The sequence below is a fragment of the Lacerta agilis genome, chromosome 8 (assembly GCF_009819535.1).
Source record: "Lacerta agilis isolate rLacAgi1 chromosome 8, rLacAgi1.pri, whole genome shotgun sequence".
NCBI classification, from domain to species: Eukaryota; Metazoa; Chordata; class Lepidosauria; order Squamata; family Lacertidae; genus Lacerta; species Lacerta agilis.
The window spans coordinates 37,830,760-37,857,235 of NC_046319.1; the positions used below are offsets into that span (position 1 = coordinate 37,830,760).

The 26,476-nt window shown below is 45.8% G+C and overlaps 2 protein-coding genes across 2 annotated transcripts; both read left to right on the top strand.

Annotated features, from left to right (window-relative positions):
* MVD (mevalonate diphosphate decarboxylase) lies at positions 1 to 10,458 on the top strand. The gene is made up of 11 exons (XM_033156996.1): positions 1 to 110; positions 224 to 321; positions 1,681 to 1,751; positions 2,991 to 3,105; positions 4,525 to 4,689; positions 5,359 to 5,558; positions 5,706 to 5,780; positions 6,014 to 6,232; positions 7,050 to 7,165; positions 7,969 to 8,077; positions 9,120 to 10,458. Exons 2-11 carry the CDS (start codon positions 252 to 254, stop codon positions 9,198 to 9,200), a joined length of 1,221 nt encoding a protein of 406 aa, XP_033012887.1. The 5' UTR covers positions 1 to 110; positions 224 to 251; the 3' UTR covers positions 9,201 to 10,458.
* A 1,577-nt stretch (positions 10,459 to 12,035) lies between these two features.
* On the top strand, positions 12,036 to 25,551 carry LOC117050995 (cytochrome b-245 light chain). Its single transcript, XM_033156997.1, has 6 exons — positions 12,036 to 12,169; positions 18,089 to 18,158; positions 20,127 to 20,201; positions 20,925 to 21,008; positions 22,427 to 22,508; positions 24,935 to 25,551. The coding sequence occupies exons 1-6, from the start codon at positions 12,112 to 12,114 to the stop codon at positions 25,127 to 25,129; spliced, it is 564 nt and encodes a 187-aa protein (XP_033012888.1). The 5' UTR covers positions 12,036 to 12,111; the 3' UTR covers positions 25,130 to 25,551.
* Positions 25,552 to 26,476: the final 925 nt, after the last annotated feature.

The following is a 26,476-nucleotide window of genomic DNA, read 5'->3' on the forward strand; positions in this document are numbered from 1 at the left end:
TGGCATTCCTTTTTCTCCTTGCAGGCACATGTGGGAGTGTTAGAGAGAGGCTTGCAATCTTGGATCTGCTTTCCTGTCGCCCGTGTAGTAGAGAAAACAGCGCAAGCAAGGTAGGATTCGACTAAGCCGTTGGGTTGGCTCCTGGCATTTTTGCAGGATCTGAAGTTGTGCCCCTTCTTACCTGATCCACCCTTTGACCCTCTCTCTTCCTCAACAACTATAGCAGCGCCCCCTTCTCGTCTGTCATCACCATGGCTGAAGATAAACCCTTGGCGGTCGTGACCTGCACAGCCCCTGTTAACATTGCGGTGATAAAATACTGTGAGTACCTCCTTTCCTCTCCCCCTTTACCTCCCATTTTTCTAGTGTTGTTTTTTTTTTTTTTTGGTTGTTGTTTTTGTTGTTGCAAACCTTAGTGGCTGCTCCTCGGATCTCAAGACTGGCTTTCAAATTTGTGAACTAGGAGCGTGGGGAGGAAGAAGAGTTAACAGGCCACGGACGTAGAACTTGTGGCCCTCAGGATATTTTCTGGGCTCCCAAATCTCATCATTCCTTCACCATTTACCACCCTGTCCAACAACATCTGGAGGGCTGCGGGTTCCCAAATACTGTCATAGAGGAAAGTGAATGTGTGTGTTCATTTTAAAGGCTGCAATCTTCTATATGTTTTTGCTCCAGCAAGCTCAACTGAACATGAGCACAGTTAGATTTTGTTCTGAGTGTTTATAAGAAGGCATTGTATAGTGTGAGACCTACAAGAGCCTTTTTTTTTTTGCAAGAGATCCATGTACAAGAGGATGAGGTTAAAAGGAGGAGAAAGAGAGACTCCTTCCTTTTTCTTGTGCCTTTGGTGAAGTGTGAGTTTCCCTTCTACCTTCTTAAAATATCCCTAAAAATGCAAGAGTATCAGGAAATGGAACAATATTTTCCTGCATTGAAAGTTAGCTTTTAAAGGATTGGTTCTAGTGTTGGTTTAGACATGCATGTGCCCTCAAAATGTGAAGTTTTGCTGGTCTTCCATCAAAAGTAATTGAGGGTTCTGCATGATGTGTCACAATTTCCATTGTACTAAAGAAATTTTAATTAAAAGTGGATCAACAAGGAAATAGTATATTCTGCATGCGAAATACTGACAGCGAAGGCATTTGGAAAAGCATCTTAGGCAGTTACTTCTGAGTTGTGAAATTCCATACCAAGGAAACAAATGTGAAGTGGATTAGAGAGATAAACACATTTTTCCAATGTGAAAAGTGAATTGCATTTAGAATATTGTAAATAAAACAACTAACTTTGTAAATGCCAGTTCTAAATTAAAAAAAAAATGATTGGCCTTGTCCCTTAGAAGACTGGTGGGTTACTCTATGCATACCCAAAAGAACTCAGGATTTGTTTGTTGAGAAATCTAGTTCTCTCTCCTCCCGCAGTACAAGTGGACAAATTAGCAAGTCAAAAGCCAGGAGGAGAAGGAAGATTGCACCAGCAAATAATAGGTTTACCTTGCTGCTGTAATGTAGTTCCATCTATTGACATGAGAAAGATCAGGTTGGACTAGTTCTGTCATCTCCCAGGGTTAATGATGCTATTGAGACACTGACCACCCAGGGAACTGACTGTAGAGAATGGTGAAGTGCTTCTGGGTTCACTCATCTTCTTTTTCAAACAATGTCCTCCTTTACCCAGGGGGGAAGCGTGATGAAGAGCTGATCTTGCCTATTAATTCTTCCCTAAGTGTCACCCTGCACCAAGATCAGGTTAGTACCAGATCGTCATAAAGGCCCTTTTTTCTGCGAAACTGAGGGTTACAAATGAGGGATTGTTAGTCACAAAACCGTGATTAACCTTACTGAGGGTGGTATAGTTGCACAGAGAGAAATCAAACCCAATGTAAATGCTCTTTAAAAATCTGGATCTACTGGTGGTCTTGGAAGGGATGTCATGATTATGAAGCTAAACTTGCAAGTTAGGATTCTGTTTTCTTGAAAGAAGAATGGTAGCATCAGGAGGGTGGTAGAAACTAATTCTGTGATTTGGGGCAATGTTACCACCATGTAGATGCATAAACCTCTTAAGGTTTAGGAAAAACACAGGTTCCTTCCTTCCCAACAAGTGACATTGGTAGTTCTTTCTAGCCTGGAATCTGCAGCTAAAATTTTATTTCCCTCTTAACCTGCCTAGGTATTGGGGTCATGCAGAGGTCCTTCTCCAAGGAGGTGAACCATGTGGTGGTCAGATGAGGGGATAGGGGAATTTGAGACCAATGCCTTGTGTATGAAAACTCTCCCTACAGGCGTCTGCCTGGTGTTTTTTTAAAAGTTATTTTATCAATGTTTTTACTGCTTTTTAAGTTTGTAAATATAGGAGTGGCCCCTCATTCTGCTGGCTTTAGCATGTTATGCCTAGCTACTATGCTCAGTGGGGTTTACTTCCAGGTAAGCATGCATTAAAAGGTAAAGGGACCCCTGACCATTAGGTCCAGTCGCAACTCTGCTTTATTGGCCAAGGGAGCCAGCGTACAGCTGAGCAAACGGGCATAGGGTTGCAAGGTAGAGGTCTGCTTAGATCAGTGTTTTTCAACCTTTTTTGGGCAAGGGCACACTTGTTTTATGAAAAAAATCACGAGGCACACCACCATTAGAAAATGTTAAAATTTTTAACTCTGTGCCTATATTGACTATATATAAAGTAATTCTCTTGAATAGGAATCAAATAAACACAATTTTTCCCATGGCACACCAGGCAACATCTCGCGGCACACTAGTGTGCTGCGGAACAGTGATTGAAAAACACTGGCTTAGATGGTCCCAGGTGGTTGTTCATTTATGATGGGGGTGGCTAACCTGCAGCTGTCCAGTGTTGGACTCCAACTCCCATCAGCTCCAGCCAGCATGGCTGATGGCAAGGGTGGTAGGAACTGGAGTCCAACAGGAGCTGGAGGGCGACAGGTTAACTGCTCATGGCTTGTGAGCTTCTAACTTGTGGTTCTGTTACAGCTGAAAACCACGACATCAGCTGCCATCAGCCGGGACTTCACTGAGGACCGCCTCTGGCTCAATGGGAAGGAGGATGATATTGGTCAGCCACGCCTCCAGTCATGCCTACGAGAGAGTGAGTGGAAGGCAGCACACAGAAGCATAGACCTCTTGTCAAGTCTGGATTCTTAGGGTTGTATTTAATTTTAGTCATCACCACGATAGTTTCATTGAAATTAATAGTCATGGTTAACTTGGCTCCATTAATTGCAATGGGTCCACTCTGAGTAATGGTTGGTTGAATACAACCTGTATATTCCACTTGGGGAGGGGTCGGTCATGGGATTTTTTTTTTTTTTTACCTTGACTGTTTTCTGATGGAAGGTTGGGAGAACTGTGCTGTTGCTCTTTCTCCTGAGGGCAGAGTGAGAAGTTGTGGATTTAGTTTGAAGGAAGGAAGGCTTAGGCACACCTGCGTAGCAAATGCCAGGGAAATGGCTCGGGTCTGTTTTAAGTTCTGCGATGCAGCTGCAAGAACTGACACCAGGCATGGAGCTTGAATTCATTTGAAATATCATAAAACAGTTTTATAAAAATCCTAAAAACCTTTACAGTTAAAAATGTTATTATTCTGTCCAGTGATCTTGGGGTTGCCAAGGCACGGTATTCTTTAGCCACCAAATGTGTGGGCAAACAGGGATGTTTTCAAATTGGCTCCTGAAAGTTGATAATGATGGAGACAGGCACACCTCACTAGGGAGGGCATTGGCCCTCCTCTCTGCTGTTACCGTGGTTCTGGGATCCACTGCAAAGCACAAAAAAAACAATATGTACAATTATTCCTGTTCTGTTTTAAACAGGCCTCATATCTGGAACACTGGTGAGGTACAGCCGCAAATTACAGGAGTACAGGAAGCTGTTTTACACTGAGTCAGTTCGTTCCACGCAGAAAATGATTATTTTGTGAAGCATTTTCCCTCATGAGACTCCTCCTGTTGTCCAAAGTGAGCTTACATAAGAACACAAAAGGAGCATGGTAGAAAAGGGCCCATCTAATCCAGCGTCCTGTTCTCTCTCTGTTTAACCAGATTCCCCCAGAAAGACCACAAGCAAGACAGGGTGCAGCAGCACTCTCCCTGCTTGGTATTTCCACCAGGTAGCAGTTAATCCTATTATGAGTAATAATAAGTTATATACCTCTTAAGGCCAAACTAGGATTTTAAGAGTGTTAAAATGAAAACACCCATCAATAAAATACACAGCAGATCAGTCCAATTAAAGTGTGAGCATCCATAATTAAAATATGCAATAAAATTATCTCATTAAAACAGAACCGTAATTAAAGCAAGAGACTGTGGTCTAGACATCAAGGGAATGTCTGCATGAACAGGGGCATCTGCAGAAGCCAGTGGGATGCCAATGCAAATAGGGGCCTTTTGTGTGTCTATGTCACATTTCCTTGACTGTGGGTATCTTCTGCCTGGCTTACAACACCTTCCTTGTTATCCTCCATTCTCTCTCTCTCTCTCTCTCTCTCTCTCTCTCTCTCTCCCAGTACGCCGTCTGGCGAGGAAGCGGCACAGTGGTAACGGTAACAGCGGTGACAGCAGCAGCCGCCGCTCTTCCCTCAGCCTTGCCTACAAGGTCCACATTGCCTCAGAAAACAACTTTCCCACAGCGGCTGGGCTGGCCTCTTCTGCAGCTGGGTTTGCCTGTCTGGGTGAGTGGGGTGAAACTGATGGTAGCTCCTAGAGATCTGGTCTGATCCCTCCAGATTCTTTTGACTCTCTTGCTTCCCCTGTTCAAAATGGCATCTTTCGCTAGGAGCACAATTGGTATGTTGGGAGTGTCAGAGTCAGGCCTGAGAGACCAGAGTTCAAATCCTCTTCATTCATGAAGCTCACCAGGAAACCTGGAGTCAATCTTTCTCTCACTCAGCCTAAACAACCTGGCAGGGTTGTTGTGAGGAAGGGGGAAATGGGGGGTGAAAACCATGTAGATTTCTGCGGGAGAGCTGGGTGAGAGCCAAGAGGCTGAGAAGAAATGGCTGTGTCCCAAGGGATGACAAAGTGTCTCATGGGAGAGCCAGTGTGGTGCAGTGGTTAGAGTGTTGGAATAGGACCTTGGGAGACCAGGGTTCAAATCCCCACTTGGCCATGGCGCTCACTGGGTGACCTTAGGCCTACCACTGCCTCTCAGCTTAACCTGCCTCACAGGGTTGTTGTGAGGATAAAATGGAGAGAGGGAGAACAGTGTATGCCTCCTTGGAGAAAAAGCTTGGATGTCATAGACATCATGGCAGAGGCATTCCTTAGTAGAAGGATATAAATGCAATAAACAAATAAACAACTCCACTCTCCTTCCTCTCTCTTTCTCTCTGATGCTGCAGTCTACACGTTGGCCAAGCTCTATGGTGTGGAGGGTGAGCTCTCTGAAGTGGCTCGGCAAGGCTCCGGAAGTGCCTGCCGAAGTATGTTCGGGGGCTTCGTGCAGTGGGTCATGGGGCAAAACGCCGATGGCAAGGACAGCATTGCCCAGCAGGTGGCGCCGGAGACGCACTGGCCGAAGCTGAGGGTGTTGATCCTGGTGGTGAGTGAGGGTATTGGCAGGCGCCAGGAAAACACCGCAGGGTTGTTGTAAACTGGCAGGTCCTGGTTTTTCAAGTAATGAGTGGACTGAAGGACCCTTTTTGCCAGAGCCTGAACGGCTGCTGTTCTCTGTGCCCCTTCCTGGCAGGTGAGTGCGGAGAAGAAGCACGTGGGCAGCACGGCAGGCATGCAGACTAGCGTGAAGACCAGCCTCCTGCTGAAGGTAAGAGAAAGTGCTGCCTCCTGCTGGCTGCAGAAATGCACAAAGAGCCCTGCTGGATCAGGCCCACCTAGTCCAGCATCCTGTTCTCACAGTGGCCACTCCATCTTGATTTGAGCTCCAGAGCCCTCTTCCCCTCCTGCGGTTTCCAGCAACTTTCCAGTAGCACTGCTGCCTCCAACTGTGGTAAATAAATACTGGACAGCAAAAGCCATCTCTTCCCTCTCCTCTTCCAGCACCGCGCTGAGGCTCTGGTTCCGGAGCGCATGTCCCAAATGACCCAGCATATCCAGCAGCGGGACTTTGAGGCCTTTGGGGAGCTGACCATGAAGGACAGCAACCAGTTCCACGCGACCTGCCTGGACACTTTCCCACCCATCTTCTACCTCAATGACATCTCCAAGCAAGTGGTTGCCCTGGTGCATCGCTACAACGCCCATTGCGGCAAGACCAAGGTGCGGCCGGTGGGGAAGAGAGCTGCAGTGCTCACGGGAGGGCAGGGCACCCTAGGGCTTCAGAAAGGGAGGCACCTGGGTCAAATTGACAAGGACCATCTACATTTGGAAACCTTGCAATGAGATGATCAAAGGCCCTGCAGCTTCTCCACGGCAGTTTCGTTCTTTTAGAGTCCAACAGGCCTTCCAAGTCCTGAGATTCGAGGGCGGTAGTTGTTGGCCCATTCAGGCTAGGAAGAGTCAGGGGCCAATGACCCCTAGAGCCCAGGGATGTAGTCAAAACAAGGCAGGGTCAAAATGCATGGGTACTTGGGCACCTCCCAAATTCTTTTTCATCAGTATTCTTTCTTTTAGGGCTAAACGTAGTTTAAGGAGTATGTGGCACTCACTCCTAGTTTCTTTGAACGTCCTTGGGAGTTCGTTTGAACCTCCGTAATGTCATAAGTTTTGCTGATGGGTTTGATAAAACCATTACAGATGTTTTTTAAATAATATTAGCACTGGAAACCATGGAAGAGCAGCTAGGGCTTTGCCCCTTCTGATGCAGATTTTCCTATAAAAACGACTGCTTCCCTAAATTCATCCTCAGGCTGCCTAAGGTGTTATCTAAGCTTTTAGAACAAGGTCTGCAAGGAGGGTTCCTATATTCTCCCTTCGCTTCACAGGACTTCCCTTAAACGATAAGCCAGGCTTTTTCTGGATCAGGAAGAGTTTTTGCAGGCAGATGCCTACCCTGCTCCTCCCCATCACACACAGAGGGATAGTTTCCTTTTAAAGTAAAGCAGGCGCTTTTCTGACATCTGGGCTTGATTTACAGGTGGCTTATACGTTTGACGCTGGCCCAAATGCAGTTCTCTTCATGCTGGATGACACGGTGGACGAGTTTGTGGATGTGGTGAAGCGCAGCTTTCCACCGGAGAACAACGGAGGCCAGTACGTGAGCCCAGTTACTTCCTTGCCACTTATTGTGTCACCCCTGTGATCAGAGGCAGGGGTGCCATGACGGCCAACACCCAAAAAAAGGAGGCAAGCCGCCAGTGCCTGCTAACAAAAACGATATTGTCTGTTTACAAATGCACTCTGGTTCTGAAAATCTGTTTATTTATTTATTTATTTATTTATTTATTTATTTACTGCTGTTGTTGTTTGTTGTTATTTAAATTTGTATATCACCCTATACCTGCACGTCTCAGGGTGGTGCACTACATAAAAACACAGTATAAAAACACAAAATACATAATAAAAACAAGAACAACCCAATAACACCCCCCTTATGCCTAATGTTAAATAGTGAAGCGTTTAGTTGTCTCTTTTTTTGGAAGAGCCTACCTTATGTAGCAGATAAGTGACGGCCCTTGTTATTGGAGAGCTCTCCTGCTTTAGGTGTCATAGCAGTAAAATATTGAAGTGTGTGTTTTTAGTTTATTTAGCATAAGGGGGTGAACTTGTGGTCTGCTGGCCAGAAGTGGCCCACCATCCCCTGGGAACATCAATGGCAGCTTTTCTTCCTCTTGTGTCCAACCCATGGGCTGAACAGAAAGCCATTAATAAACAGAACACAATTTTTTAAAGCAGACTTTTGATGCCCACTGCCTTGGTGTTTTCTGTGCATGTCTGAAATCTGTGTTGCCCTCCCCCACCCCGTGCCTCCCAAATCCTCTTTTTCTTCTTCTTGCTTAGGGTCAGGACAGCCTCAAGCCCTAACCCTGCTGTCTCTACTTCACCCCTCTGCCCAGGTTCCTGAAAGGTCTGCCTGTGGGGTCAGCAACACCCTCTGAGGAGCTGCTGTCAGCTGTGGTGAGGGATCCCACGCCAGGAGCGATCCAGTATATGCTGCTCACCAAGGTATGGCTGGATAAGGGTGGCCTCCTTCCAACACCCCAGGCACCAGGGACGTGGCCTGACTTGGCTCATAATGCAGCAACGCAAGCTGTTCCTAATCTGTCCTTGTCTTTGCTACCACTATAACGCCTGTCTCAGAGCTCCCTTTTTGCCCAGTGTGTAGCCACAAGTGCCATCTTTTAAAGCTGGCAGCATTTTAAAGGCCCCACCTCTCTACAAGGTTAATTTATGGGGAGGGGAAAATGTTCCAGAAATAATGAAGTGCTTCTGATCTTACTGACACAGCCACCCCACTGGAAGTATATCATTATTTTTAACTATGTGAGCTCTGCTGTTTGCTGTGTTCTCAAGGGACCCCTGACCATTAGGTCCAGTAGCGGACGACTGTGGGGTTACAGCGCTCATCTCGCTTTACTGGCCAAGGGAGCCGGCGTTTGTCCGCAGACAGTTTTTCCAGGTTATGTGGCCAGCATGACTAAGCCGCTTTCTGGCGAACCAGAGCAGTGCACGGAAACGCCGTTTACCTTCCTGCCAGAGCGGTACCTATTTATCTACTAGCACTGTGTGCTTTCGAACTGCTAGGTTGGCAGGAGCTGGGACCGAGCAACGGGAGCTCACCCCGTCGCGGGGATTCGAACCGCCGACCTTCCGATCAGCAAGCCCTAGGCTCTGTGGTTTAACCCACAGTGCCACCCGTGTCCCTTCAAACCAGAATTACTCACTCCCTATTAAAAACAAACATTTCCTTGCCGTTGTTTCTCTTCCTTAAACACATGTGGACTGCAGTGGGTTGGGCTGTTAGCTACTCTCTTTTCCCCCAGGGTGGGGCAGAGAAGGAAAAGGAAGTCTTAAGAAATATTGCCCAGCGGTGAATGTCTTGTTTTGGGGCAAGGTGCTTCAGGCAGGCTTGGAGGAAATGGATTTACCTGGACCCACATTCACACTACATTTAAAGCACCATGATTCCATTTTAAACAATGTGTGGTTCTTGCCTCCTAATCTCTTTCCCCTCCTTCATCCCTAACGTATTTTGTTTTCCTTCCAGCCGGGGCCAGGACCAGCGCTGGTGGAAGATGCAAGCTGTCATCTCCTGGGGGCAGACGGGTTGCCCCGAAGCAGCAGCTGAGCTGGGTCCCATTTCTGGGGCTGCTCCACACCCCACTCGGGGCCAAGTGACTGGGCAGGAGGACTGTGGAAACATTTGGGCAGGAAGCACTGCCTGAAGACCAGTGGCATTTGTTAGTTGGGGAATGGGAAGAGGCTGTGTCTTTATGGAAAATACGAAATGGATGAATATCTGGCGGTTATTTGCATAGGGTGCTTTGCCTTGCCATTCTTTCAGTGGTGGCGGTGGTGTTGTCTATTGTATTATTTCAGGGACTCCTGCCAGCCAAAATCCTCACAGGAAGGACTTCCTCTTTTCTCCGTGCCCCGCAAGCCTTTTTCTGACCTCTTGGGGCTGGAGCTTCTTCCCCTGTAGCTCAGGACTAGGCAGAAGGTTGATTGTGCTAGCTCGTTGGCCAGTTTCTGTTGCACTTCTGTGGGCATCTGGGATTCTTGCAGAGAATGTTAGACTCTTGCAGGCCTCAGTCTCTGATCCGGCAAGACACCTGCTGTTATCAAGGGTATGTGTACACATCATGATCAATGAACAAAGATGAGTTATGCCTTAACTGCTAAGAGTTTCTGAGGAACTGAAAATGTTAAAGCACAGCTGGCAAACTTTGCCCTTATTTCGCTAGTCTGTTCTATTACAGCTAGGGTTAACTTATGCCAGGGGTTGCCAATGGGGTGCTAGGGGCTAGATTCCTTCCCTAGCACCCACAAAGCCTCTAAGCCCCCATTCACTACTTGCTTACTTGCTTATGAGTCCATGGTGGGTGGTTACCTTTTTCTCTCTTGAAAAAGGTACATAAAACTGAAGGAGGAAGTCAGAAGACTGACAATCTTTCTCACTTCCTCTTTCAGCTCCATTGCTTTTCTAGGCTCCAATTATAATTCTACTGACTCTTAACCTGGGTCACTTGAAAAAGTGCCGTGTGCCCACAAGCACTCTTTCTCTCACAGGGCGAGGTGGGAAGTGCCTAGAGGGGATGGCACCCACCCAAGCTGCTAAAAAAAAAGTGGGGGCTTGCTTTTTTTAGAAAATGCAATTGTGGGGAGAGGTGTTAATGGTTGCCTGGTATTCAAGTAAGCTCAAGTATATCCCCCTCAGCATCTTTTGCCTCTTAATGTTTTCTTTCCAATCCTGTTGGCTGGTTTTATACCGCTGTCTTTTATACAAGATCCCATTTGGGTTTTCCCCACTAAGGTTTAACTTTCATTTCTGCAGAATGTCATTTTTAACCTGTGGTTTTAAAAATAAATGAAAGTCATCTTCTGAACTGTGCACGCCATCTTTCTCTCTCACATCTTCTCTGTATGCGCCAATTAGCCGTTTGTTGCCTGTTGCCATCTTGCCCATACTATTGGCTGAGCTGCTTAACTTTCCAACTGCGCTGAGTGAAGCTGTTGGCTATAGAATGCTGGCAAACAGTGCAACTTCAGCAAAGAGAATTAAAGGTGAATTGAGCTGGGTGAAATCCATGCGAACTGGGCTCAGAAGATCTATGCCAGGCTTCCTCAAGCTTGGCCTTCCTGATGTTTTGAGACTACAATTCCCATCATCCCTGACCACTGGTCCTGCTAGCTAGGGATCATGGGAGTTGTAGGCCAGAAACATCTGGAGGGCCGAGGTTGAGGAAGCCTGGCCAAAGATCATCAAACACAGAATAAAGACAAAATAAAGTAAAAGGTAAAAGTAAAGGTACCCCTGACCATTAGTGTCCCACAATGAACCCTCCTATTTGGATACTGTATTTGGAGGTGAATACTGATCTTTGTCAATCCAGTTCCTGGCAGTTGAGAGGAAGTCTCTTTTCCCCTCTGCTTACAGTTAGCAGTAGAAAGTTTCCTCCTTCCCCAAGAGCCATTGCACAAAATTCATTTCTTGTCTGATTGCCCTGTTTAAAAGGTAAAGGTATCCCTGACCGTTAGGTCCAGTCGCGGCCGACTCTGGGTTTGCGGCGCTCATCTCACTCTATAGGCCGAGGGAGCTGGCGTTTGTCTGCAGACAGCTTCCAGGTCATGTGGCCACCATGACTAAGCCGCTTCTGGCGAACCAGAGCAGCGCACAGAAACACCGTTTACCTTCCCGCCAGAGCGGTACCTATTTATCTACTTGCACTTTGACATGCTTTCAAACTGATAGGTTGGCAGGAGCTGGGACTAAGCCCTAGGCTCAGTGATTCAGACCAGAGTGCTACCCGGGTTATACCTGCCAATTTTGAAGCACAGCTTATGTTCTCTTTGCCTTATCCTGCAGCTTGCGGCACTTGATTCTCCTCTTCCAGGTTTTGGGGTGCAAAGCTTAGCATCTCCTTTAAAAGGGTGCTGCTGCTAAGTTCTTTGTCTGTCCCAACTTCTCATTTGTTTATTAAATTCATGTGTCATCTTTTCTCCCAAGGGATAAAACTCTTAAAATATCTTCAGTAAATAAAACCGATCCCAATAATGTGGTTTCTGGATATGAAGAGGTTAATTAAAGTAGAGTATTGGAATGGTTTCAGTTCTACAATGTTGTTCTCAACTGCATCTAAAATCCCACTGCTTTTTTTGGGGGGGATCAGTTTTAAGGGGCTGCGTTCACGTGGTGCGTTTACACTATGCTGAGGATGATTAGGGTGACTTGTGTGAACTTTTGGGCGCCGTCTTCCCCCGCACGCCTCTTGAGCTGAAGAATCCTGTGCAAGTCAAAAGGTGGCACCGTTTGGAACTGGAGCGAGCCGCAGCGACGCTTCGTTGTGGTCCCGAGCGGCGTACCCGACGTGAACGTGGGAATCGGGGCGGGAGGGATACTGGCGGAGGTCGGGATGTTGTGAGGCGTTTCTGTCTCGGCCCGCAGAGGAGGAGCAGGAAGGGACGTAGGGGAGGGGGGAGGTGTCCGCCCAGCAGCCGGCTCCCTCCTTCACTTTCTCGGTGCAGCTGAGCGCGGCGCGATGGGGGGCATCGAATGGGCCATGTGGGCGAACGAGCAGGCACTGGCCTCCGGCCTGAGTGAGTTTTTTTTGGGGGGGGGGATCCGAGGAGGGAGGGGGGATGGACACCAGCACCTTGCCAAGTAGAGCAAAAGGGCCCCTGAGCAAGTGCAGAGTGTCCTTGTCTCCCCAGGCAAGGAAAAGCGGGCGGTGCCAGGTTAGAAACTGTTCTGTGCCCCCTCCCCGAAATCTTTCCTTCGCGAAAGAATTTGATTCCCTCCAGCAGGTTTGTGGCCCGGGAGTCCACTCTTCCTCCTCCAGTTCCCTACACCCCCACTGTGGTGTGGTTAAACCAGAGTAAATGAAGGAATCTCCACCTTGCCCATTGCAAGGGGCTCCATAGCCTCAGTCCATTTGCTTTGTGCCTGAGCGGGTGGAATTTAATAAATTGGGGCGCATCTTTTAGTGGAGTAGCTTTGGGCTGGGGAAAGCAGGGGGACAGGGTTAAATGTGAGTTTGCAGAGCCAAGACTGAAATTCTCAACCCCTTAAGTTCTCCCTTCTTTTTTAGAAAATAAAGAAATAAAATGTATTTGTTCCTAAACACTGAACATTCCAATTAAACGTTCTTTTGTGAAATTCCCAGTATGTCAATGGCCAGCAATGATATGCCCTATTCCCCAGTAATTTCAAATTGGAACCAAATCTTAAACTTTGAATTTGCAAAGTGACTGCAACAGTTTTTACTGGTGTTTCAGCTCTGCCTTGCCATCGGGTTTGTGTGTGTGTTGTGACTCTCTCTCTCCTGGATGTATTTCTTTGCTGTGTGAGAGAGCAGTTCACCTGCCCTGTGGTGGTTATGTTAAACACATAACACACATAAACACACCTTTTTTGATGGGGGCATCCTTTTTAATTGGGGCAGGAAGGAGACTTCTAGATTTTTGGAGGGGAAAGGACTTTAACCTGGCTTGACTGTGACCATCAGAGCCAAGGAGATTTTTGTGCTTTCCTTTTGAGGAAGTGCAATGGATGAAAATAAGGAAGGAAACTTAAAGTGATGTTGCCATTAGCCCACGAGTGATCTGTGCAGACTAGGGCATTTGCAAGCACATAGCCTTCCATTTTCCTGTTAGTTAAGGTGGAGTAATCAAGAGCCATATTGTGTATCCATATTCAAAATCAATAGGGCTGATTAGTTGGCCAGCATCACTCAATAGGACTTGTTGCAGTAAGGAAAGTGATGGAGAAAGTGTGTGGTAACATCTGCTTTGATGCACCAGACCTCCCTGCACACAGAATAAATGTTCATTAAATAGTCAGCAACATATAATCTTCCTACAAACAAATCAGGTTGATTCCTCCATATATCGGTTGTTTGGAAGCAGCCTGAGACTCTGTATCGAAACGGACAGCCCACAAACATCCCAAATGAGGTTTTTTACTGGGTGCATTGCTTAGTATCCTGCATCTGTTTGAGACAGCCAGGCATTTGGTGGCTGAAGGATACTGTTCCTGACAACCCTGAGATCTATAAATAAAATAATATTTTTAATTGTAACTGGGGTTTAAAATAAACATTTAAACTATTTTAGAACACTTTTTAAAATGTGTTTGCCAACCTGGGCTCCTTCAGGAGGAAGGGAGGATATATTGGTAAATTCAATACATAATAAATAATCAGAACCCAGGGGACTACAGCTGAGCATTCAACAAAAATGTGTAAATGTGTATCCAATTTGTTCTCATCATAGACTTAGTGAAATAATTTTATATTTTATACCTTTGATAGCACAAATTCTTTTTTTTTTCTTTCAAATTTCCCCACCACATTTAAAGCATGTGACTTCCCTCAAAGGATCCTGGAAGCTGCAGATTAAGGATGCTGGGAATTGCAGCTCTGTGAGGGAATAAACTACATTTCCCAGGATTCTTTGGAAGAAGCAATGTGTTTGAAATGTGTGCGCAGCCCCGGTCTAAACATTGTACTGTTTGCTTTGCATTTGTCAATTGTTATGTACTGTAAGTCTTTCATACCTAGAACATGTACTATCAACATAATGGATAGTTTTGTCTTGAGGCGATGTGAAAACTGGACGTATGTTTGTGTGCAAATACTTGCACTTCTGGCTGCAAGTGCAGTTGTTGAATTTGAGAGGCATAACATCGGCACATAGCCTGTGTTGATTTGCGTGTGCCCCTCAGTCTCATTTTTGCGTAAAACAAAAGCCAAGACTCTAAAAATAAACAAATCTAGATCACAGATAAACCTTTCAATTAATCCTGGGATATCATTTAGCCCCTAAACAGACACCATCTTTAAAAAAGAAGAGAGTTTTGTGGTACCATAAAGATAAAAAAGATTTCTTGCAGCATAAAGTTTCATAGACTAGCTTTGTGGAGCTATTTATTTGTATGGTATGCTACAGTAAACCGTTTTGTCTTCAATTTCCCACAAGACCCTTCCTTGTTTTCACTGCACCATTATTTGGATCTTTTCAAGCTGGTATCTTAAGATGACGCATCTTTGCCAGCTCCTTTAATTCCTGCATAGTTCGGCCTTCGTGCTGTAATCACAGCACTGCACAGAACATCCCGTTTGCTTCCACAGGCCTGCTGGTTCAAGTGTGCTCGAATGCGTCCATCTGGCGCTCTGCTTGACACATCCCAGATATCGGCCTGGCTCCTTTCAAGCAAGGAGGGCTTGGCGGCACGGCCATGACAAGTTCTTGCTTTTTAAAACTTCAGTTGCCCTGTGAACCAAAACACAAGAGGCAGCAGAAGGGAGCTGTTTCTGGCTGCTTTCTCGAAATGACTTTGAAGCCGGGAGCCTCACATGCTCCCTTGACAAAATAAGAAATGCTGGCCAGGTCAGAGAAACCAGCAGCCCCACCCTTGAGTGCCTGAAGTGGGCTTGTTGTCCGCAAATACAGAGAAATTTCCTTTAATCTGGGTTAGTGTGTTCACACAGACAGAGGAGGGCTTATGGCAAAAACTTTTTCATGAAATCAGTGCTTGCTCCTGTTCCACACCCACCCAGAGCAGTCAGGTGGTGAAGCAATGACAGACTGGGAGAAGCTTTCACTTCTTGGTTCTTCTTCCTTGCAAAGATCTGATGGTGGTAAACTGGCCTTGTGGGAATTTCCCTAAGGTCAGGTGACCTAGTAGGAAGTGAGGCTCTAAAGGAAAGAGGCATATGAAGAGACCTGTCTGCTAGATCAGGCCAAAGGGGACCCATCTAGTTCAGACTCCTTTTTGCACTGTGGCCAACCAGATGCCCCAATGGAAACCGGGGGCAAACTCTGGTCTTTCAGCTGCATCCTGTGAAAGACCAAAATTTAGCATGTCTCCACCCATCACCTTCCATTCTACATCTGCACTACAATCAGGAGTGGCCAACTCCCAGGAGACTACGATCTACTCACAGAGTTAAAAACTGTCAGTGATCTACCCCCTTTTTGGGGTTCAGGTCAAAGTTGTTGAGCTTTTTCTAGGAAGGGGGAAGGCACATTTTGGGGGGGGGAGTTCAGGGAGGAGGTAAAATGGTGAGCTTTATTAAGGGGAGCCAAGTTGTTCAGCTTCTTTGGTGGGAGCCAATGATCTACTGGTGATCTACCACAGACATCCAGTGATCTACCGGTACATCACGATCTACCTGTTGGACATGCCTGCACTACATTATAGCTGTGACTCCCTATGGTGCCCCCTTGGCTCGGCTCCCACTGCGGGGGAACCGGCCATGCTGCTCTAAATGCTGCCTCTATGGGAGCTCCCCCCTCCCCACCCCCACCAACTTGGCTTATCTAGCGCAATATTGCATACACTGGCTGGCAGCAGTTCTCCAGGGTTTCAGGCAGGAGTCCTTCCCATCTGTGCTCAGAGATGAAGGGGGTTGAATCTGGCAGGTGCTCTGCCACTGGGTTATGGCCCTTCCCTAAGCTTATATCTGCCCCCTGCCCCCACCCTAAAGATTTCTTCCACTTTTGCAAACATTGGGGTTTCCCTGCTGCCTCCTTCCCTCTTGCACTAAGATGGTGACATTTTTGACTACGCAAGCACCAGCAGAAGCAAAGGGTATGATCTGATCCCTGAGGCAGTAGCATACAGGCATTGTGTGACTCTTAGCCACGGATAGCCTCCTCCTCTGTGAATTAGTCTAATCCTCCTGTAAGGACATGAGGAAAGGGTGTGTGGAGCAAGACTAAGGGAGTTCTTAGTTTTGATCTCATCTGGTCCAGGAACACAACCAGATGACTTCCGCCACAAGGACATAAGAAGAAGAAAACACCCTGCCAGATCAGGTCACTAGTGTAAATTAATACAGCCTCCTCCTTCACAAGTGGGGCATAACGTGGCTAAGAAGAGATGTTTCAGTTAGGTCAGACTAGAGGCCCAGCTAGGGAGAAGTCCTAAAGTCCAGCCTCTCACAGCATCCAACCAGATGCCTTTGGGAAGCTCACAAGCAAGGCGTGAAAGGATAAAAGCCCTCTCCTGCTTCTGCTTCCCCAGCAGCTCTTTTTGTGTGGGGGGGTAGCCTGCCCTTGAACCTGGAGGCTCTATTACCATGGTCTGTGGTCTGTTATAAGTCTCCCCTGAATTGGCCTCTCCTCTCCTTTTAAAAGTCATTGAAGTGAGGGGCCATTTCCACAGCCCCTGCGGCTGTAAATTCCACAAATGAATGTCGCATTGTGTGTGTGTGTGTGGGGGGGGAATCCTGCCTTTTATCTGCCCTGAGTCTACTGCAGGCATAGGTAACCTTCGGCCCTCCAGATGTTTTGGACTACAATTCCCATCATCCCAGAGCCAGACCACTGGTCCTGTTAGCTAGGGATCATGGGAGTTGTAGGCCAAAACATCTGGAGGGCCGAAGGTTGCCTGTGCCTGGTCTACTGCCAATTATTTTCACTGGGCAACTCCAAGCAAGTGATTCTTTCTTAACAAACAGCTCCCCATCCCCATTCAAAGCTGGGCAGTGTGGAGCCTGAGGGAACCTTAAGAGCATGGCTGAGATAATGTATGAAAAGTGCTGTGAGCAATTAAAGAATGCCTAGCAGCACAAAAGATTATTATCAGCTGCTACTGGTGCTCCTTGCCCTCACACGTTTTCAGTGAAATAGCAAAGACCAAGTTTCCTCTGAACATGCACAGAGTATCACTCATGGAAAGCAGAAAGTTAAGAAGCAGGAATTCCTGGAGGTGGGGAATGGCTGTTTCTTTGGGAGTTAATCTCTGCTTCTGTCAAAGGCCAATATGGCCCTTCCTTTTATTTCTCATCCTGTCTTTTTGCCAAAGAGCATTGTGCATATTTCTGTGCTGCTTTTATCTTCACAACAATCCTGTGGGGAAGGCCACACTCACTGAGCTGCATGGCTGGGTAGGGACCGGAACCTGGGTCCCTCTGGTCCCAGTGCAACGCTCTCTGACAGATGAGTGGGGAACATTTGCCAGTCCAAGGTCCGCATCTCCTTGTGGGAAACCGTCTGAGGGCCGCATGCCAATGGTGGGCGGAGCCAGAGGCAAAAGTGGGCAGCACAACAGACGCAGATTTTACTCTGGGCACAGCAGGCTGGTTTTTACATACACACTTACCTACCCAGCTCTCTCCAGCCTCCATGTAGGCAAGTAAGAAGCATTACTAGAGATCAAGGACACATTGCAGCCACTCAAGGAAGGGGCAAAGCAGGACTGGGGAACAGTGTGGCCTGCGGAGAATGCTAAGGGGCAAACAGAGAGGGCTGCATAAAGCCCTTAGGCCAGAGGTTGCCCACCCAGCTCTAGCCATTGTACAGCATCACATGGACTCTCTAATTTTAAGTGGCTTTTCTGCTCTTTTAATTTATTTTTCTCCCGTCATAAATAAATCAATAAAAGTTGGACCATGAATTGTGAGCTGTGGGCTCGTTACATTTGTTTTGCAAGTTGGATTTTTTTTTTAAATGTTGGTTTGTGGTGGACTGTGGTTAAGTAAGCTTTTCTTTTTTTATCTTTTTCCCTTTTAGTTTTAGTGACTGGTGGGATCGTGGCAGTTGCTGGGCAGTTCAAAAACTGGCAGTTTGCAGCCTATTCAATGTATCCTTCCATGTGATTTCTCTCTCCCTTCTTCTCTCCCCCCCCCCCCCCAATTCTGTAGCCGCAAGATGCCTTGTGATTCTGTTGGTATCACAGAATCAAGTAGGTGGGAGGCACCTCAAAGTCCATCTAGTCCAACTTCCTTTTGACCAGTTCCGCAGATGGTACGGCAGGAACAAATTGGGGCTTTGCTAAATCTGGTCGTGTGTGTGTGTGTGTGTGCTTGCTTACAGAAGTCTAGTGATTACAAAATTGGAATTTCTGTGATTGAACAATTTGGACACTTCCCAGCACTTAACAAGAGGTGGAAGCAAGGTTCCGTTGGCCAAATGATGTCCAGGAAATTAAAAATACCGGTAGTTCCTTTGTTTAATGCAGGCGGTCTGCAGAATTATGAGGATTGCAAAATGTGGAATTTCTGTAGCTGAAGCATTTGCACCATGAAAGGAAGGAAGAAGGCAGCTTCTGTTTACTAAATGGTGTCCAGGAAGTTGCAGTTCCATAGCCAGTCTCTGTGGCTGCTGGTGAAAGGGCAGAGCAGGAAGGACTGAGGTGGCTTGTGGGTTGTGCAAAGGAGCAGTGTGCACATGGAGTCCCATCCTGCTGCTTGTGGGTTTGAGCCTGCCAGTCTGTGAGATCAAGCTCTCTCCCAGTTCAACCAGAGACTCACCAGATGCCCTTGTGCAGTCTGGTACTTCTCAGACTCAGTTTCCCACATGTAGCACAGAAATCAGAGGGGTTTTGTTTGCAGGAGCTGTTGAAAGTGTGAAATGGAAATGACCTTATCCTCTTCACATCTTTAGGCTATAGTGGGGGGGGGGGGATAAAACAGAGCAGAGAGTCTGCAAAGATTTGGGCTGATGAGTTCAAACCAATATGAAATCCAGCCTGGTCTGTTGTCTCTCCTGTCCCTGGACCATGTATCCAGTTTTTCTGCTCTTCTACTTCCCTCAAAACTGTGGTGTTTGCTTAAAGTGTTTTTACTCCACTCTTTATCTGAAAAGACTCCCAGAGCAACCTAGGTGTGATTAATAATAATAATAAAAACCACAGGACCATCCCTGCGCACAGACATGCAGTTTAAAAGACATGGCACAGTAGGAGAAGAGGGATGGGAAAGGAAGAGGGGGAAAGCAAAGTTGACAACCGGTTCATAAAGGCACAAGGGCCATTTTATTCCTTCATATGATTCCCGGTGCCTTTGTGTAAGAATCTGTCTGATCCAGGCTATACACATAGAAATAGTCACATTTTGAAGGCCGCATCCACAACATACATTTAAGGCACTATTATATCACTTTGTCAGTCATGGCTTCCCCCAAAGAATCCTGGGAACTGTAGTTTGTTAAGGGTGCTGAGAGCTTTTAGGAGATTCCATCTTCCCCTCACAGAACTACAATTCTCAGGGTAGTTAAACAACCAATCTTCTCAGAGTACTCCGATATGACCCTAGTATTTGTCTAGCATTTTCCATTTGCATGCTCCTCTACAGATAACGGGTCTCGGTCTCAAGGGGCCTACAGCCTGAAATAGCTTGCAGCCGTTGCAGTTTTGGTATTTGGGGGGAAATTTTGTGTTTGCAACCACAGTGATTGCAGAAAGGGATGCTTCAAACAGACTTCCCTCCATGTCTCTTCCACCCCCTCACACTGAGGAAAGATTGCGTTGAGACAAACAGATAGGTCTGCATGTGTGAACTGGCTCTTTGGCTTAATATTGCTACGATACAAACTTCTTCCAGGTAACTAGTGGGAGTTTGGGGTTATTTTTTCTGTTGGAAAAACGCACACACAAATTGTATATAATATTTTATATATACATTTTTAAAAAACTCTTCTCATTTCCCGGGGCAGAGTAAAGGAGGGATTCTGGGCTGTCCTGGATATCGTAGCTACTCAGAAAAAAGCCTTTCTAGGATAATGGGACACAAAAGAGATTTCCTCCCTTCCTTAACCCTTTTCCCCAAAGAGCTGCTGGAGTCTTCATATGCCTGCTGGAGTACCCGAGGGGGAAGCGGAAAAAGGGATCTACGATGGAGCGGTGGTAAGTGTCTGGTTTTTTTAAAAAAAATGTTTTAATTTTATTAATGATTTTCAGGTTTATACATTTCAATAATTTTACAGTCATTTTAACATTTCTAAACTTGATTTCCTTCCCCCTATTTCTGCGGCTCCTTAAATTTATTTTCAATACCTTCTGCATATCCAGATTAACTTAATTTGTTCATTTATTTATCTACTTTAAATATATATACTCTTATGAAACTGCAGGTTATTACAATAATCCTGCCAATGTTCTTTTCTGTTTACAGTTTGTCTGTAAATATTCAATAAACCATTTCCATTCTTTTATAAGTGTGGTGTCTAATGCCTTTTCATTTTTGACCACGATTGTTATTGACATTGCCTTTCAAAAAAAGGGATTCATTTTAGTTATGCAGCCTTGTACCCGGTGTTGCTTGGGAATTCTAAGAACCCAAAACTCCAGCACGCTTTTGAAATCAATGGTTACGTTCAGCGCATTTCCGAAAGGGTCAGCCTGCCATCTTCCTTCAAAATGGCATCCAGTTGTATCCAAACATAGACAAAACCCTGCTCCTTGAGCTCGGGAACTATCTGGTTAAAATCAACGTAGTTTTGAAAGGTTAGGTCTGCCTCCTTTATTCAGTATGGCTTTTGAGCAAGCTTCTGGGTATCACAGAACCCTTTGACGACTAGAATCTGCGTTTGTCATTGCACTCTCTCTTTTTACTCCCATCCCCAACAGTGGCCAGAAGTGCTTCACAACTGTCGTGAAGGCATTTGGACCCCTCACTAGGAATTACTACGTCCGGGCTTTCCTGCACATATGGTAAATAATTCATTTCACTTCTTGACTTGTCAGCCTTTTCAGTATTTTTTGGGGGGGTGGGGGAATAGACAAAACTTTCTGCTTTCTCTTTCCAGTTAACTGGTGCTCACGTCTCATGGAGACGTGTGTGTTTCTGTGTGGCCCACATACATGAAACTCACATGGAAGTCTTAACTGGATGTAGTCGGGGTGGGGGGAGGCATTACAGTGGGTCCCCTTTCCTTGGTTCTGCAATGTGGGTGGGTGTTTTGTTTACTCAATAGAATCTTAAGACAGTCATAAGATGTTGGTCACGCCTCCTCCTTATAGTGCATTCTCCCTTTTTAAAATAAAACAACAACAACAACAACAACAACATTGTATATCTGAAGGCAATGTGGCTTATTTATTTAACAAGATTGATATAGCACTTATTTCCTCCCCAACCCCCCCCCAACAATGTTCTAGTTTATGTAAAATAATGTAAAATACTCAGAAGAAAATAGCACTAAACTCAGCAGACTTTAAAAAGTTGACATAATGAAGCCATCAAAATGTAGATAAAATTGACAGTTTTCGAAACAATACGCATAATAAAAGGATCTGTCTTGGGAGGCTTCCCAAACAGAAAAGGTTTTAGCAGGTGTCAAAATCTGTACAATGAAGGTGGCTGCCTAATAGGAAGCTCACCAGGTGACCTTGAGTCAGTCGCTTCCTCTTAAGTGTAACTGACCCCGCAGGGTCATTAAAAGAGGGGGAGAACCACGTACGCCACCTTGAACCGCTTGGAAAGAAATGTGGGTTATAAATGCAATGAATAATATTGTCACGGGGTGCAAAACTAACCTCTTGACCTCCTGGTCTGCTGCATTCCAGACCCCATCAGCCCTGGCCAGCGTGGCCAGTGGTCCAAGGATGATTGGAGACTCATAACATCTGGGAGGCCTGTTGGTTCCCCATCCCTCACATACAGTGTTTGGAAGAAGTGTCTGGGCAGAAATCCCTGAAATGTCCGGGGGTGGGGGGGTGGGGAGATTTTCACCTTTTGAAATATGGGAACCCTATTACCAGCATCCATTAGAGCATCACAAAACAGCATTAAAACATTCCACACATAAATCCAGGCATTGGGAGGAGACTGCCTAGCTGGACTGCTGGGAACCTTGGAAGGAATGGTGCAATGCAGGTGATGCTCTGCATATTTCATTGGTGGCTGGTGCCCATTGAGACTGATAGGGCAGAAGGCAGAGAGGTCAACAGTAGGTGGCGCCAGAGCCAACTAATTATATTTTTGTCCTCATCGTCCTTCTCCTGAGTTCATTGCATTATGGTTTATATGTATATTGATTTGATAAGCTATCATAGAAGTGAGAAGTGGCTTATAGATTCTCTAAAACAAATACAAATAAATCTCTCTCATTCCTTTATTCCTTTTGCAGCTTGGCTGTTCCAGCAGCATTTTTACTTGCCACGATCCTCGGCACAGTTTGTCTCGCCATTGCAAGCGGCATCTACTTACTGGTAAGCAGCCGCCGCCACCACAACCCCCATTCGACTCCTGAATTAACAACAGCAACAGTAATAATATATACAAAGATGTCAAATAGTTAAAATGATTTGTAGCTAATGGATCATCCACTGTTTGGTAAACTGAATGATTGATGAGTTAAATTTAAATAAATGTGCATTTTACCACAGTGTCACTCTAGGTGTCCTTTTAAGATAGTCAAGGAGAAAATGGAATAAATATTTGTTTTTTGTGGGGAGGATGGTCTCGGAGAATTATTAGATCCTTTTTAATAATAATAATAATAATAATAATAATAATAATTTATTATTTATACCCCGCCCATCTGGCCGGGTCTCCCCAGCCACTCTGGGCGGCCTGGGAGTTTTTTCCTGGGAGTTTCTTGTAAAACAGAGTCGCCCCAGTTTTAAAGCTTCAGTCAGTTTGCACAAAAGGATTCTCCCCTATAATTTTTGCAAAGATCCAGGGCTCATTTGTCTGATGCATTATCTGCAAGGAAACCTTCAGTTCCTGCAATCCTTTGCTTTGGAGCCTAGGAATGGCTAGCAGCCCTGTAGCTCCCTCTGCTGGTCAGAGCTCATGCTACCTTTAAATACAAAACAGGTTACTTCAAACTGATAATTGAGCATATTCCAGTATTTAATGTGGAGCAAGAAATGACGGTGTACATCCTGGGGTTTATGATGCCTAGTGTGGTGTGGCGATTAGAGAGTTGGATGAAAGAAACCTGGGAGACCAGGGTTCAAATCCCCACTCAGGAGGCTTACCTTGGGCCAGTTACCAACTCTCAGCCTAACCTACCTAACAGGGTTGTTGTGGGATTTGAATAAGGAGTAGTGGGAGAAGCATGTGTGCCACTCTGAACTCCTTGGAGAAGAAGGTGGGATATAAAAGCAGTAAAAAAATGATGATGATGATGATGATATTGTATTAGTATCTCATTTTCTTACAAGTTTTTGTAGAATATGTATAATTTATGTGGTGTAAAAGCTTGTTTAATCTTAACTGGGCATTTGCTATCACTTATTTGAGTCTAACAAGATATTCAATTTAAAAAGGTGCTGAGGGCTCAGCTTTTTACCCTGGACTTTGGCACCTGAGAGAATATATTTTTAGGACCCACACTCTTGTCTTCACCATGGTATTTATCTTTAAATCCCTGTAACCCATCCTGAGACCTTATGGTGAAGGGCAGGGAAGAAATCAAATAATCATAACCATAAATGAATAGTGAAAATGTTTTGTATCCAACTGACATTTACTCAGAGTAGACCCATTGAAATAAATGGTTCTAAGTTACATCCCTTAGTTTCAATAGTCCTACTCTGACTTACATTGGATACAACATAATAATAGCAACAAGTCTTTCCAAGGCAGAAATGTACTCATTTTTCCTCTAGTAAAGATACAACACATTCCCCCCCTTCCTCTCAAATCATTATTATTTGTTTCCAAACGTGATACAAAAGTAAAAATAAAATAAACGTCGAACAAAAATACGATGCAGGTCCATTGATGCATAAAGGGCATCAAGAAAAACTGAAACAACTATACACACAGTCTCTGCAATGAACTCAGTGAGGTCAGCTGGCTGGCTTACATTGCCATCAGACCAACAGACTGGGGTGGGTGGGATGTGACTTGAGTGGAAGCTATGGACAGAATGAGTCCTTGACAGAACAGGGATTTGCATCAGGGTTTAAATTCTGCCTTTGAAGTATCAGTCGCTGGGAATCGCTGGTGTAGAAAGTGCTGTTACACACTCAGGTTGCGCTTGAGGATTTCCCTGTGAGAACAGGATGCTGGACGATGGACCTTGAGCCTGATCCAGCAATGCTCTTCTTAGGTTCTTTATGTTCTTATATTGAGTCCAACCATTTATTCCTCTAGTTCAGCATCATCTACAGAGATGGGCAGCAGCTTTCCAGGGTTTCAGGCAGGGGACGATTCCCAGCCTTACCTGGAAATGCCAGGACCTTATTCATGCAAGGCAGATGCTCAACCTCTGAGCTATGGCAAGGACAATATAGGGAACTTAGGAAGCTCCTTCTACTGAGTCAGGCCATTGGTACAACTAGCACAGTATTGTCTACACTGACAGGCAGTGGCTCTCCAAGGTTTCAGGTGGGAGTCTCTCCCAGCCCTGCTTCTGTGGTAGATCATCTGCTTTACATACTGAAGTTTCCAGGGCGCCTCCATATGTGGCGCCTCCAGGGAGAATTAGGAATGTAGCCTTGCCTGAGGTGCTGTTGACAGTCAATGTGGACAATACTGAGCTAGCTCAATTAATCTCCTCTGACTTTGTGTAAGGCCTCAGATGCTCCTGTGAACCTGGGACCATGTGCATGCAGAAAATAAAAATGGGTCTTTCCCTTGAGATAACAGTCCCTTCACATCTTTGTCGGGTTTTTTCCTCCAGGCCGCCATCCGTGGCGAAGAGTGGCGTCCCATCGAAGTGAGGCCACGGGAACTGCCACAAATAGGAGCCACCATTAAACATCCTCCAACCAACCCACCCCCTCGGCCTCCGGCTGAGGCTCGCAGGAAGCAAGCGGGCGAGGCAGAAGCTGCAGCCCAGGATAACCCCCTCCCTGTTGTCATCGAGGCTGAATGAATGACAGGCTGGGCTGGTGCCCTCAGTGGAGCCTGGGGGGGCTTCTTTTGCTGTGCTCGGGGCAGTGGGGGTGGAGTGGCCATTTTGTGGTTGGTCTTCAGATATCCTCCTCTTCCAGCTCCATCATCTGCCTCTACAGATGATGCCTCCACAAGCCAGATTCTCCTCAGTCCTGTCACTTCCCCCAGTTTGCTCCTGGCCAGGTAGCTGCCATGCTTGTTTCACGACAGGTCCGAGCGGCGGCCATATTCTTTGTCTCCAGAATACCCATTGGAGAATTGTGAAGCTCCAGGCAGGGATGACTCTAGCCAGCATCCTGAGAGTGGCAATGGCTTTTTCTTTTCTTCATGGGGAACCTTCTGTTCTCTCTAGGATTCCCCATGTTTTTACTTTGTAATAAAAACTACCTGGTTGGTTGGTTGGTTGTCTTCTTTGTATGTTTGCGTTTCTTTGCTCTGTTTCACTTACTCAGGGTTTTCTACATCAGTGGTTTATATATACATATGCATTATCTGGTTGGCTTGACTGCCATAAATTGGCAAAGGAGCCTGGTTCTCAAGCGACTGCAACTTCAGAAATTATTTGCCTCCTAAATTAGGCTGTGAGAATACCTGGTGAACAGCCACTTAGGTGTAGATTTGTACTTGTATATGCAGGTCATCTCCGGGTTAATGTGTTTGGGTTTTTTATTTTTTTGTGAAGTGAAGGAAGTAATTGGCTTCATGCTTTCTGAACCAGCATTTTGCAGCTGGCTCCAGGTACCGCAGTAGAGGTCAGACTTCAGGCTTGAGGAAACTAATTTTTCTTTTGCTAGATCCCTGAGGTTATTTATTCATTTATTACATTTCTATACCACCTGTTTCTCCAAGGACCTCGAGGTGGTGTACATGGTTTCCCCCTCCTCACTTTTTCTTCAGAACAACCTTGTGAGACAGATTAGGCTGAGAGACAGTGTCACCCAGTGAGCTTCATGACTCAGGAGGGATTCAAACTCTGGTCTTCCAGGTCACAGCCCAACACACTTTTCGTTACACCACACTGGAACCAGGTGCAAAGAGCAGAGCGTAAAATTAAAATAACGCGGTACTACCAAGCAGTTCCTGAACCCAGACATTTTTTTTCAAGTACCAGAACTGAGCTGAATGCACACACCTGCCATACAAACTATCCTTTATTGGTTAACCCATGTTTTCTTCATTTCAGCAATCTAATTTAAGTGCCTGTGTATCATATTCTTGCTATCCTTTTTGAACAACTGAGTGTCAGAAATCTATCTATTGCAAATAATCCAGGGATCTGCCCATCTCGTGAGTTAGTGAACCTTGGCAGTTGTAGCAAAATGCAACT

Bases quoted from the DNA above. Each gene is read 5' to 3' on its own strand.
- LOC117050995 (XM_033156997.1), top strand. From the start codon at position 12,112: ATGGGGGGCATCGAATGGGCCATGTGGGCGAACGAGCAGGCACTGGCC. The intron at 20,202-20,924 runs GTAAGTGTCTGG...CATCCCCAACAG, and splicing joins GGATCTACGATGGAGCGGTG to TGGCCAGAAGTGCTTCACAA. The intron at 22,509-24,934 runs GTAAGCAGCCGC...TTTTTCCTCCAG, and splicing joins CAAGCGGCATCTACTTACTG to GCCGCCATCCGTGGCGAAGA.
- MVD (XM_033156996.1), top strand. From the start codon at position 252: ATGGCTGAAGATAAACCCTTGGCGGTCGTGACCTGCACAGCCCCTGTT. The intron at 5,559-5,705 runs GTGAGTGAGGGT...CCTTCCTGGCAG, and splicing joins TGAGGGTGTTGATCCTGGTG to GTGAGTGCGGAGAAGAAGCA. The intron at 8,078-9,119 runs GTATGGCTGGAT...TTTTCCTTCCAG, and splicing joins AGTATATGCTGCTCACCAAG to CCGGGGCCAGGACCAGCGCT.